This window comes from Passer montanus, unplaced genomic scaffold (assembly GCF_014805655.1).
Source record: "Passer montanus isolate IOZ18808 unplaced genomic scaffold, ASM1480565v1 scaffold14, whole genome shotgun sequence".
NCBI classification, from domain to species: Eukaryota; Metazoa; Chordata; class Aves; order Passeriformes; family Passeridae; genus Passer; species Passer montanus.
In genome coordinates this window covers 2,134,281-2,148,685 of record NW_024360941.1, presented here as the reverse complement: position 1 = coordinate 2,148,685, position 14,405 = coordinate 2,134,281, and the positions used below count along the sequence as shown (strand labels likewise).

Sequence of the window (14,405 nt, the reverse complement as noted above, 5' to 3'; positions counted from 1 at the left end):
CAGCCAAATTTCCAGAGTACATAAGAAGGCCTCAAGGAAAGCATACAAATTTGCAATCAGGCTTTTCACTTTATGGCATAAATAAAAGAGAATGTAAAAATCACCTAAAAATACTCCATGTTTTTAATCTCTTATTAAACATCAAAGGTGAACATAGAAGCCAAATACCCCTGCCTTTCTGAAAGAAATTAATGATCCTTTTCTTCCTCTGTTCCCCAACTCTGTTGGGTGTCAGAGTTCTCAGTGCACCCTTGCCCACAGGTGTGAGTTGTTTTTCTTTGGCGATCCGACTGTTCATTATAATTAGGCTTTACTAAGAACAACTGTTTGTAACCTGTATTTTTCTTGCATTTTGCTGTGACTCGTAATAAAATCTAAGCTGAATATTTGAACTCTTTTTCCCAGTAAGACGTAATTTACAGGGGAATGTAATATTTTTTATTAAATTAAGAACTGTATTGGATAACTTCAGGTCTTCAGAAGTTATAAAACTTGAAAGTTTTATTCACTTGTTTTTCATGAATTTTTGTGAAAGAAGAGGAAAAAAGAACCAGGCCCAAAACATGTTTTGGTATTTATCACAGCATTTATTTTTTTATTGTTCTATTGAATCAGTACCTCAGGACATAGCTGTTTAACTTTCAAACCTGATGAACAGTAGGATTATTGTACAAGAATTACAGCATAATTTACCAAAAAGCATTTGGCACCAATTCTGGTTAGAAAATTACCTTAAATTGCAAATAATATACTGTTTGCCCCAAAGCTTTATACAGTTCCTTTTAACACTGAGTTTGTTTCCTCACTAATGTCTAGTTGAAACTCTCACGAATCTGATGGATGACGAATGAGGGCAGTCTTGCCAAGATTATGACATAGATTCCTTTGGCTAGATTTGAAAATGTGAAAGAGGTCTTTTTCTTGCACATTTTATTTTATAGCACTGCACCAGACAGTGCTTTTCCTTCTAAGTTATTTTAGGTAGCTGTAACACAGAAGTCCTTGATATTTAACTTCTGTTTTATTGGAATGCCAGCAAGTCCCACCATATATATTCCTGGAGTGGGCTATTACTGCAGTTGTAATATACTTTAATAGAAGCATTAGATTTTTTTTTTTTTGTCAGAGTAAATTATGCTATGGCCTGGAGCAGAAAAGGAGGGTATGTAGTATTTCTCTGCACTCTGACAGGTTTGATATGTAGGTAGGAGAAATACTTTAAAAGGAACCAGACATCCTTTGAAGTTTAGACAAAGGTCTCTGTAGAAAACCTAGACATAATATGATTGTAAATCTAATTATAGTAAGCTGTCTGGAAAGACTTCATTTCAGTCAATCAGTCCATTTTCTTTTGGATTTCACTTTATCAAGCACTGCAATGCTTGTTTATTGAGATCTTCCTAATAAGGCATCCTAGTGCCTAAAGGGTCTTTTTCCTTGAAAAGCACAGTTTGTTCTTTTTCAGCTTTCTGCCTTAAAAAGTTGAAATCTGTTTTAATTATAAAATTACAAGGTCTAATATTGCTGGAATGAGCATTTGGGGGAAACAGAATATCAACTGTAGAAAAAAATGTAATACAGAGTTTCTTTTTTGGTAAACCACTTTGAGACACATGCCACATGATTTTAACATGCAATGTTAAAAGATATGCAATGAAGATGAAAAAACGGATCTTGCAGCAAGTTCTGTCTTCACTTTGATGAGTACAAATGTCAACAATTGCACTGATGTAAATTGAATTAAATCAACTTTAAGGCAATATTGCTGAGTGTGGAGTGATGTAAAATGTGCATTAACAAAGTGCATAAAATCTCTTTTCTTGTTTTTCCCCTCATTACGTCCAGAACTATTGCTTTCTGTTCTCTCTAAAAACCTAGGCCCTTCACAACAAAAGCCATGCCTTTTATCACTGAGCAAAATGGCAGTTTTCTGGCAATACAGCTAAGGCTAAGAGGGGAGGAACAGAAGGGAACTGCTGAAAAGGTAGCACCACAAAGGGTTGGTGGAAAAAGTGGTGAATGTCAGGAAAGTGAAGTGAGGAAAGGACAGGAAGGAGGGAAGGGCTGAGGGAGACACAGAAAATCATGTCCTACAGCACTGTGGTCTTTTGATGTTCCACCATCAGAGGATGCTTTCCAGACTGCTTTTTAAGCAGACGTTTCAAAAGCATTCTGAAACAGAGATACATAGGCAAAGGTTTCAAAAACATTCTGAAACAGAGTTATATAGGCAGAGGTTTCAAAAACATTCTGAAACAGAGATATAGCCTCTTCACTTCTGTGGAGGAGGAATTGAAGAGGATTGGCAAGAAAATGGCTTCTGCCACAACAAGCTTGAAACCAGAGTTTTCTTCACAGAAAGATGTGAAGCACAAAGAACTACCAAGCAGGCTTCCTTCCTCACACCACTGGTGTCTCAGTCTCACCAAAGGACCCCAAAAGCTCAGACACAGTGCCTGCTCAGTTTTTTATTTCTCTGCAAATATTGCTAAAAATACTTGAATTTATGGTAGTTCCTGTGAAAATCTTAGTGCATATCTCAGCACTGAAACCAAATAGGTGTTAAACTGTAAAGTCTTTGGTCATACTGGATCTGACCTAGACATTAAGTGGAAGTTTATCAAGGAGTCTGAAGAGTTTTATATCACAATAGCTGTTGAATATTAAATAATTATGGAAAAAAATTACATTGAGTGCAACAGTGGACAACAAAATTTCATTTTACTTTTCCTAAATTTAAATATTTAAAATACTTTTTGAGTAATTTGAAAAGTGGGAAGAGTTCAGTGTTTCTTTAGGTTGCTCATACTTGGCTTTGAATTCCTGCTTATACTGAGAATCCTAAAAGGCATTGATGTATCCAGTTCACATCCTCTAAATTTGCAGTCCAGCTGCTGTGAGCTGCTAGCTTTCCTGACTTTTAAGTCAGGAAACTCTGGACTGTCAATACCAATTGTAGTTGAACAACTTACAGTGCTTCTGTGTAATTTTCTTGATTAGGGATATAGTGCTCTGATTGGAGACACAATTAAGAAAGCCTGAAGCAATGTTACCTGTAATTTTGGGTGTTTCATTTTACGTACATACATTTTTTATGTATTTGTCTCTAATACACGCATAGAATACCACAATTTCTCTTTGAGGTTTTTTATGGTATTAAGTACAGCTAACAGAATAGTTTTTAAATGCTTTTCTGTATCTAGCTATTGTCTGTCCTACAAAGCTTAGTGACACAACCAAAACTGTGGTAAGAAACTAAACTAAGAATCACTAATTACATTGTGGGCAACTATATACTATAGTAATAACTATAGTACTAACTATAAAATCGGTGTTATGCAGCTTAACTGTTCCTTCCCGATTTCTGGTTAGATGGTACAGCAGTGAAATAGGAATTCAAAACCTACGTTTCTAGACCTACTGAGAAGTTATATCAACTTAGTAAACATCTCACTTACTCGTTCTTTAAATGCGAGTTCCACAGTTAACTTCTCAATTTGCTGGAGACGGTGCATTTTCCTGACTCTAAGAGAGCCACTAGGTGGGAGTATGTTATCTTTAAAAGGCGCCTGGTCAGCCGCGGCAGTTGTCGTTTTGCAGCTCCGCTCCTCTTTTCCTGGCAGCCGGGAGATGCTGGAACTCTCTTCCTCTTAAAAGGCGCCTGATCAGCCGCGGCAGTTGTTGTTTTGCAGCTCCGCTCCTCCTTTCCTGGCAGCCGGGAGATGCTGGAACTCTCTTCACACGTGTCGAGTTGGTGGTGATGCTCATCTCCGCACTGGACGCTGGCAGGACGCTGCCTGCCTCGCTGCACCTCTGGCTGGGGCAAGCAAAGGCAAAGAATTCATAGAATCGCAGAGAATCCTGAGTTGGAAGAGACCCACAAGGATAATTAAGCCTCCTGGCCCTGCACGGGACACCGCAAGAGTCATTTTCCAAATGATTCTTGAACTCTGTCAGGCTTGGTGCTGTGACCACTTCCCTGGGGAGCTGTTCCAGTGCCCAGCCACCCTCTGGTAGAGAACCTTTTCCTAATATTGAACCTAAACCTCCCCTGACAAGCTTCATGCCATTCCCTCAGGTCCTGTCACTGGTCACCACAGAGAGAGATCAGTGTCTGCCCCACCTTGATCACTCACAGTGAAGCTGTAGATCACAAAGAGGTCTCCCCTCAGTCTCTTCTCCAGGCCAACATAAGTAACCTCAGCTGCTCCTCATATGACTTCCCCTCCAGACTCTTCACCATCTTCCTGGCCCTTCTTTGGACACTCTACTACAAGTGCCACCCTTCAAAAATCTATCTCACATCCAGACAAGGAACACAAGCTAATTATGTAGAAAGCCCTGAGGACCCAAGTGAAAATAGATTCAGAGGATCACCTTGCTAACATAAAAGCTAATAATAACTTTTTTTTTAAAAAAAGCCTTGTTAAAATATATTAAAAGCCAGGCATTTGCCAGATATAGAACTGAAAGGTGATAAAGAAAGGGTCTTTTGAGGAATTAGGCTATAGGGAAAAAAAAGTTGTAGCAATATTTAACACTATGTAACAATATTTAATAAAAAGTGATAGAGCAATTTTCAACATAAACTAGGTTTGTTTTTTTTTTTTTTCTAAAGGAACAGAGCCTCCCATTAGTTCTAAACTGAGAATATAATAAAATATAATTTTAGCACAGATGAGTAAATACAAGTAATGACTGAAGGATTTGTGTGTTCAGCTCTAGAGATCCAGGATGATACTGTTGGACTAAGTGTAATGTGTAGTAAATTTTGGAGGGCAGCCATGGTAGTAGAAAGATGGTGCCAAATGAGCTGTTTCCCAAAGTACAACTTTGTGGAAACAGCAAAAGCTCTGATTTTCACATCAGGAATATCTGAGCTGTAAGACTGTAAGTGGAAAAAAAGTACTGCAAATGATTATTCATTGTTCCCTGTAGTACAAGAAGGGGAAGGACAACAAATTTTTCAAAAGTGCTTTTTCATATATCATAATTTATCTTGCCATAGAGCCTTCCAAAGGTCAGGCTGATAAACTAAAAATGAAGTAAGATAAGTTCACACAGGGTAAGATTATTAAACATGATTAAATGAATGCAAGCTCTAAAGCTGGAATTTTGTGAACTGTAAACTTCTGAGGACACATCAAAAATCCATCTGTACCTACCCTGTCCTTGAGTGTTCACTGTTGCTCCTCAGTGGAGAAGATACTTTGCTAAACTGACTTCCACATGTTGCCAAGGTCATTCCCAGTTTCCTGTGAGGGTAAAAATCTGGCCCTCATCTATACTCTCAAGGTGTTCAAAGGTAGTAAAGTTGTTAACAGTGTCTGGTTGTCTTGCTGCAGCTCTGGATTGAATGTCCAGTTTTCCTAAATAATAATGGGAGTAGATTTGTTCACAGAAAAAAATCTCAGAAGCCACATGAAGAATGCATTACCTAGACCAGCAGAAAATTTGGTAGAAATAATGGTGGCAGTGCAAAACCATCTGTAAACAGCTGCCTGGAAATATTTGAAAAACTACAAAGGAAAAAAAAACCCAAAGCTGCAGAGTTTTTGATATGTAGGATTCTTCAAATCATAAAGTTCTGTATAAAGTTCATTATTACTGGGGTTTCATTTCTGACCATCAGGTCAGGTACAAGATTTTGAAGTCAGGGAATTGGTGGCAATATTTAATTTTGCTCTCTATGAAGACAGTAACAAAGCTCCTATTGGTTTTAGCTGGAAGAAACATAACCCAGTGATGCTGTTTAATAAGCTTGTAGTACTACTTAATTATAAATGTAATTCTGTAACTTTTAACTGTGCAGTCCTAATTATGTTACTTTTTTAAAAGGAATTTCTCTTATGATTTTTTTAAATTAGGAACAAATGTTTTTTGTATAAATAGATATCTTGCTCATACCCCACACTGCCTTCCTGCTCAGTTATACACTGAGCTCACAATTAATGTCACAAATCCACTGTCTTTCCCATAAGAACAGACTGTTTTTGCAAGCACAGATTTGTATTTAATTGCAGCATTAAGTACTGTCTGTTAGAGAACTTTCAATGCAAACATTCCACAAAATGAAAAATGCAAACTAGAAAATTACTGAGGGAAAGTAACTTCTAGAACTGGTTTGGGTGGATATTTTCAGCTTGCTAGTAAAAATCTCTTTGCAGGTCATAAAAACCTCATTATAATTTTGAAACACATTTCATGACTATGCATCAGCTCTACTGCCTGTACAGTTCTCAATTCTTTAACAGTATTAGTAAATGGAATTGCTCAAAGACATCAGAAATAGAAATACTCTGTTCCTTGCTGGAATTTCAGTTTATCAGCCAAGCAGAATTACTGCTTTCTCCAGGCAAGTTTTTGAAAAGACATACTCAGTCTACATCCTGTCTGTCAATACATGATGAAATTGTCATTCTAAAATAGTTACTTGTACACTGGAGTGGTTCTTTCTTGCATACTGTGTGACCAAACCTACTTGCTGCCAGAAACTGGGAGAAGTAACTAAAAGAATACAAACAGCTGTCTTTACCAATCATCTGTGATAAATGGCTGATGTACTGGATGAAGAAATGTCATTTTTACCTATTTGTCAAGGCCATGTCCTAGTTTATCACACATTTGGATTTTCAGAGGAGCTGAGGTTTGTCTACATCCCAAGGTTGATGAAAAGATTATTAATGGGATGTAGTAATATGACTGTGGATATCACAGGCTACATCTTCATGTATACTTCAGGCCATTGCAACCTTACACAGTTGACAGTCTGAGATTAACAGTCTGTGTAACAGTCTGTGTAACTCACCCCGGAATAAAATAAGGCTTGGGATGGAATTGAAACAGTCTGAAGTGTATCTGCATGATTCAGATCTCTTGCTTTGGGTGAGCAGGTATGACAGGACAGGGTCATCAAACGTTATCTGTTCACGCTCCAAAAGAGACAGCTGGGATAGATGGTGCTGTACTGAACAGCCACCTCCCCCTAGGGCTAAATGCACTACTCCTTTTTTCACAGCCATGCTGTTTCTGGTTCTGGAGGCAACCAAGTTGGCTCCAGGCTACTTACACAGTGCATTATCATGTCATTTAGACACTAAATGAAGCAGGTGCCTCCCTTCTCCTGGATATTCACTTGGAGCTACCTACAATCCAGTCTGCAACTATAAATGGCAAGTTACTCTGTTTAGTATCCAACCCTAATATTTCCAGTAGGAGTGAGGGAAACTCCTCATTATCTTCACATCCACATTTCTTCACTTTTGATTGGAACTAATTACTATTTTTTTCCTTCTGTGTAGGAGTAGCAGACCCACCCGTCCCTCTGTTTATGTGCAGTACTAAATGGCAACGTGCAGGTACTCTCTGCAAAACTGCAAGCAACATGGGTGCAAATCTCAGCCTATGCACAAACAGAACATAAGGTGGCTTGGCAAGTTAAGCACAGCACTACCTTTCATTTGAATGTATTCTTTATTACTTGCTGTAGTATGCCTTCTTAGCCTCACAAACTCTGGTTTCACAAGCAGAGAAAATGCCTTCTGGGGAGGAACCATGCATTTTATTTATTGGGTATGTCCAATGCAAAAAACCCTACAACCGTATGTAAATATTAACCAAGTCCTGGAAGCAGCCAGAAATCAAAGAGACGATTATTGTCATGGTTATAGAAATAGGAAAGAGTTAAAAAAAGAGACACTGTAGCCAATAGTCTGGGAGGTACAGCAGGTTATCTGCTTTAATTAAAAGTATTTGTTACAACGAAAGCAACAATGCAGTATAGAAGCAGACCTCTGATCAAACATAATAGACTCTCCCTTATTTCTACCTGAAAATTTTATTAAACACTTCCAGAAATGTCCCAGTCTTAGCAGTTTCTGCATCTAGAGATCTGTTGGGAACGTCACAGGGGCCAATAGACCATGAGAAGTGACACCCTCCTTTGGAGATACCAAAGGTGCCTGTTCCAACACAGAGTGGCCAGAGAACCATTTTGCCCTTCTAACTCAAAGTCACAGGTGTTGCCTGAGTTGATTAAAGAAAGAAAAAAAATCAACAATCACTGTTCTAACAATGAGACTAAAAATAAAAAGAGTGAAGGGTAGCCACCCCATAGCTTTATCCACAAGAAACAGGAGTTTCTTGTGAACTCCTGCAGGATGGACTGAGAAGATCCTAGGAACAAGTCTCCCAAATCCCCAGAAATGCTGTAACCATCACATTTTTTTCTACTCTTTGTAAATTGGTATTGCTGTTTCCATTGAAAGTGCTGCTCAGTCAGGAAGAGGCTCAAGGTTTTGGGTAACAAATGGGGATCCCTACCTTAAAATTCTGGCCAGGGTTATCAGCTAAACAGTCCTGCAAAATAGGTTTGCACATTTGCACATGGACATCCATGTTTGCATGATTCCATCTGCAGCACTTGAAGGCATGGTCAAGGGAGGGCTGCTCAAGGCAGGCCAGGGAGGGCTACTCACAGCCAGTAGAGGTGAAACAGTGGAGAAGTCCAGCTACACACACGAGTCACAGTGTACCACCACATAGTCAGAAGATGGACCACCAGTCATTTTATTTACTAGGTTAGATTACAGCCTGTGACATTGACAGCATACTTCAATTTAAGGGAAGGCAAGTTAATCCTTTTAATCTCTGTGCTAACATGCAACTCCACTGCAAGCGTCCTAAACTCCAGCTGGGCACACGAAGGCAGATGCAACACTGTGTCCTGCATCTGAGTCTCCAGGCACAGACTTCTGCATTCACCACACCTAATATGCCCTGCCCTTGCAAGTAAAATAAACCTTCATTATCTTCCTGTCACATTCCCACTGCTCTGTTCAGACCAAGCACCTAGATGTAGGTGTTGTGATATAGTTGTAGGGGACTGTGCAGCTGATTTGCTCTGAATCACACTAGCACAGAGCAGCCACCAACAGTTCTGCAGTTTACAGACACACAATACAGAAGAGGCAACTTCTGAAACAAAGCCACACGACTAAACAAAGTTCTCTTATAAAAAGGGAAAACCTAAAAAAGCTACAGAAAATCTTACAGAAAGTTTTCTGTCCTGTAAGACACAGAAACAGTAACTCCAAATCCCCAGTTTTGTGACAGACAGACCTGTGCTACTGGAATCAATGTAATTCTGACTTAGCCTCCTAATGGTCTCCCCACTTGCCCCGCTTCTCCCACAGTCTCTGAGCACTCAGGACCGTATCCTAAATGTTCCCTTGACTTCAGACCTGAAGCTACATCACAGAACACAACAAAATTTTTTTTTAAGAAATTATGCCTTAAAAAGTCTTCAAATACTTTTAGTGTTCCATTCCTGCAGGAGAGGAGATTGTTTATTCTACCAGCACAATGCTCTGAAAGATTTTTGTAAGGCTGACAAGAAACTGGAATGCACTACAGCAAAGAGCTTCAAAACTACTAAGCGTTTCTGTCTTCACTTCTCATTGGAAAGCTCATTCATGACAGCTAAGTACTCAGATGAATCAAGTCCAAAGCTGTTACAAAGCATAATGAGGAAATGCTCCAAGTCACCCGAGAACTTTAATTTCAGTGGATAAAGGAGATGCTAATGACTGTCTAACACAGTTCTGTATCATCCAGTGGTGTGTGATGCTTTATTTAATGTGAGAACATGCAACAAATAATACAGCACCAAATAATTTCTAGAGATCACAGTTCTAATGTTTCTTGTTGCTACATTTTGCATTCTAAAACCTGTCTGGATGATCTCAAGTCACACACAAGTTTAATTCCCTCTTCCCTACCCCCTCAGCCTTTAACAAGTATTAGTATGATTTTGTTTTCATTAAAAGCCTCAACAGTATTTATATGTAGTATTCTCCTTCAGCACAGAAGAATGGAGAGTAAAATCAAGCAGCAGACGACTATTCACCACAGAATGAGTAATCATTTATGTTCCAAACTAAAATAAATACAAACAGAAAACCAGAAAGCACACTGTTCTAATGTCTTCCTTTAGTAACTTACCTTTTTTGTTCATTTCTTTTAAACAAGGGTTTTCTAAAAACATTTTGAACCTTACTCATTTTATTTTTGTTTTCCTTGGAAAGCCTGAAGTGAAACATCTATCCTTTAAACCTGATGTCTCCACTACTTGCCTTTTCCAGTGGCACGGAAATACTCCTTCACTCCTTATACTCCTTCATTACATATTCTGGTTTAACCACACAGCTTTTCAAAACAGTCCCCACTATAATGAGCTGTGGCTCTGGATTTACACTCCCCATCACCATCACTTACAGTTACCGATGAACAATTTCATTTCTAAGCACACACATTTCCCCAACAGCTGAACTGCTCCACAGTTTTCTGTGTTTTCCTTATTATAGCTAGCTCCTTTATTTCAATGGCACCACAGTTGAGCTCAAGTCTGAAATGCAGTGCTCCAGCTAGTGCTTATTTTTACTCAAGTAATTACAGAAAAAAAAGTTGACACTGACATTTACCAAAATATTTCAGAGCACAAACACCACCCGCTGAGCTGAACACAAAAATTCATGCCTGCTAGTCTTGTTTTTCTCCTCAGAATATGACTGATTTGACTCATGCCTGACTTTAACAAAATTTCCAGATCTTTGCTAGAACTACAGCTGGTAGGAAAAATGCCTCAACATGCAGCTGAATTTCTGGTCCTATGCCATTATTACTAGTCTTGGATGAAAGGATGCAGCAAGGCATTCTAGACCATTTAATAGCATTTAGTAAGTTTAAAACTTTATATGCTGAAGGAAAATTCTCAACTAGTATATCTGAAAGCCTGCAAGAAACTGCTTTCACTTCTTTCATAGACACCTATGAAAATCCCAGTTTAGTCAGTCTGGATGTTTTTTGCTCAACACTGTTAGCAGTGCAGGAGCACAGGTCCTTTGATACCAAAGCTAGAGCAGGAACATTTCTCTGCCTTCCAAGAGTCCCACACGAGATTCAGTTACTGGTCATGACCCCGTTGTTTATTGTATATGTGGATTGTAAGAATTACTGGAATTCTTATAAATCCCAATTAAATAAAAGGTAAAAGAAAAGCCCACCTGTAATCAGACACCATGTAACTGCATGTTAATGGCTTGTTCAGTGCCCTACTGGGACATCTTAGAGTAATGCTACAGCATTATACTCAATTACAAGAGGTCAGTAGACATTTTTAAATGAATAAAATTTATATAATTACAGTTATGACTACAGCTTATGCCTTATTCACAGCAAGTTAAAAAAAACACATTGGAGTTTATGTAAATATTATTAATGCATACACTATGAAAAAGTAACTCATGTTAATTAAAAAACACCTTAATTTCAAAAGTTTACCAGAAACAGTTACACTGAGCATTGCAATCTTTCAAAGCAGAATAGAAGTTGTTTACAAGGATCCAGCAGTAATTGATATCCAGCTGCTCAGAGCTGGGCTGCCAACTGAACATGTGAAAGCTGGGCTGAAATCCCCTATTTGATGGCAGCAGGAGTCATGCTGCTATTTCCTATGAGCTGGAATTTCACCCCAGTCTTTACATTCTTCGTCGGTTATGGTGGAGCAGCCAGAAGATGACAATTAGAGGGTAGCTAAGTAAACTCTCAGTTCTAAAAATCCAACCTTCAAGCATCTGTAAAGTCTAGGGGAAGGAGGAAGGGGTTTATAGTTAAAAAGAGTCTCTCTAAAAAATGGGCAAGTGGCCATTTCAGCAACAGAGCTGATGACAGGACACTGCACACCATTAGTAGAAGTAAATCTGAGGTTGAGTCCTTGGTGAAGACACCATCATATTGACCTCTAACTAGAAAGGAAGGCAAGCACAGCATGTGAACAAGTTAGCACATGTATGCACACAAGGCATGCCAGGAGCTGAACAATTTCTCTGCATACATAAAAGACCTCACTAAGAAAAAAATAGCAAAAGTTTTTAGCATTTAAATAATTGCTTACATGAACTTGATTTCAAATCCAACTTTACACATTCTTGATAAACTGAAAGGCCTCAGCATTGAAGATAAAACGTTTCTAGCACCAGCTACTGGCTTGAAAGTGAATACTTACAAGAGATGAGTCTAGGAAGACATGTTGTCTTTCACTGAGAAAGTGTTTTAAGGCAATATCCAAAATGACAATATAGTCACCATAGAAACTGCTTCAATGATCCCTGATACTTTACAGCACCTACACAGGTTCCACAGCTGAGGAATGGTAGGAATTAAATTGGTGTCTGTCTTCCTCCTCCCTGCCACGTGCCCTGGAATGCTGGAAATGTCCCAACATCTGTACATCACTAGTAATGTACAGATAATAAGCAAGCAAATTTCTTCCTAAAACTCCTAAATCCCTCTGTAGCCATTTATATTAGCCATATTAGACACTATCACTGGCAAGGAAACTGGTGAGGAATTGCCATCCTTCCTTATCACTAACCCAATAAAAAGTTGTTCAGCAAGGTAGCAAGTGTTTACACAATTAATGCAAATGACAAATTTCTGAACATTTCCCAAAAGAGAAACTACTTTAACTGGTCTGGCCAAATGTGCTCCCACAGCACCCAGCTCAGTGTTGGTTTTTCTTCTTTGCTCTCAGAAAAGAGTCAATGTACTTGCATTTCCACCAAGGAGTATTTTAGGAATGGAGACAGTAATTTCTGAATATACACTGTATCTATAAAGGAAGAAGTAAGCAGTTTGTTCTCCATTTCCATCACTTTGTGGAACTCCATCATTCATTTTTATTAATAGTTATGGCACCCAGCTATGCAGCTAAACAACTGAAGAACATGAAGGATGTTATTAGAATAATTTTTGGCTAAAGACAAGGAGCAGAACTGCATCGCAACCCTACTTTTTCCATGATTTAAAGGTGTGTTACAATATACCAAGATTTTCAGGAAATCTGTTATTTGGCTTACACAGTAAGCTATGCCTTGTGCACTGTGTTCTAGACAAAGTTGCATTTTAAAATGGTGCACAAAGTTAAGAAACTTTACATGATGCCAGTGAGTAATGTATGCTTTCATAAATACAGTAGTATACATCCTATATACAGACGCTGGATGGAAGACTCCAGGAAGGCTCTTAGCCAGCCATCCACAGAAAGAAGGGAATGAAGATGGTGGGGAGTGTGGTGGAGGGTGCCACACCTAGGCACACTATAGATGCTAGTCCCACAAGCACCGATGCGAGGACGCTCCGCTGGTCCCGAATAATCATCTTCACAGTCTCACAGAACTGGAAAAAAAAAAAAAAGGTGCAAAAGATGAGATTTAAAGAGGAAAACTTTGGCTGCAGAGCTGGCGATACCCACTCTCGGGACAGAGCAGCGGTTGCTGCCTCAGCGCTCACACAGGCTCCCCGGAGGGAGGGGAAGAGGGAAGAGCTGGACTGGCACCGCATCACCCCCAGCCATCAGCCCCGGTACTGCCTGTGACTCCGGCTAGAACCTGTCGCTTCAGAGCATTTTAGAAGCGTATTAATTGTTCTACTAATTCAGCTTCGCTTTCCTCGCCTCTTGAAGCCAGCTGAGGCCAGGCTCGCCGCCGTCCCGAGCAGCTCCGCGCCGGCGGCACTGCCCGCTGCGGGGAGAGCGGCGTGAGCGGCGGCCGGGCCGGCGGGCGGTACCGGCACCCCGCCCGGGCCCGCGGCGGCGGCCGGCCCAGCCCGGGGAGCGGGCCCGCCGCGGGAAGGGCAGCGCCGCCGCTGGCCGGGCCGTACCTTGTCGGTCTGGAAGCTGACGGGGGCTCCGTATCGGCAGTAGGTGACGAAGTGCTCGCAGTTGTTCCAGAGCAGGCTGTAGGCCGTGGCGCCCACCAGCTTCTCTGCCCGGCGGGCCGCTTCCTCGCTGCCCAGCACCTGGTCCTCGAAGAGCCGGTCCATGTGGTTGACCAGGATGCTGCCGCCGTAGGCGAAGTCCTCCACCGTGTCCACCCGGACGCTGGCCGTCCTGGCGATGACGCCCAGGATAAGCCGCTTGTTGGTCACCACCTGCTGGATCTGCCGACGGTCGCCGGTGATGGAGGGCAGGATGTCGGGCATCAAGTGGGCGACGCGGTTCTCGCCCAGGTAAATGCCGAAGTGGATGAAGAGGGTGCGGGGCACCTCCAGCAGGTCTCCTCGCTTGAAGCAGCTGGTGTCGTAGTAGCCGGGTGCAGGCGGTGGCGTTTCCCCGGCGGAGCCCGCGGGCAGTGGCCGGATGTGGACGAGGAGCATCAGCTTCTCCAGCAGCAGCGAGGCCGCCTGTGGCACCGGGTTCTTCATGGTCGGCGGGGAAACCCTCGGCGCCTCCGAGCAGCTCCTGGCCCCCGGCACCGCTTTTCTAGGCTACCGGCGGGGCGGGGCGGGCACCGGGGCCGGCCCACCGGGTGAGGGGCGTGCGGGGAGCGCCCGCCCCGAGGACCGGC

The 14,405-nt window shown here is 41.2% G+C and overlaps 1 protein-coding gene across 1 annotated transcript; it reads right to left on the bottom strand.

Annotated features, from left to right (window-relative positions):
• Window positions 1-10,354: 10,354 nt before the first annotated feature.
• On the bottom strand, window positions 10,355-14,282 carry LRAT (lecithin retinol acyltransferase). Its single transcript, XM_039700333.1, has 2 exons — window positions 13,720-14,282; window positions 10,355-13,236 (listed from the first exon to the last, which is right to left on the bottom strand). The coding sequence occupies exons 1-2, from the start codon at window positions 14,260-14,262 to the stop codon at window positions 13,084-13,086; spliced, it is 696 nt and encodes a 231-aa protein (XP_039556267.1). The 5' UTR covers window positions 14,263-14,282; the 3' UTR covers window positions 10,355-13,083.
• Between the last annotated feature and the right edge of the window lie 123 nt (window positions 14,283-14,405).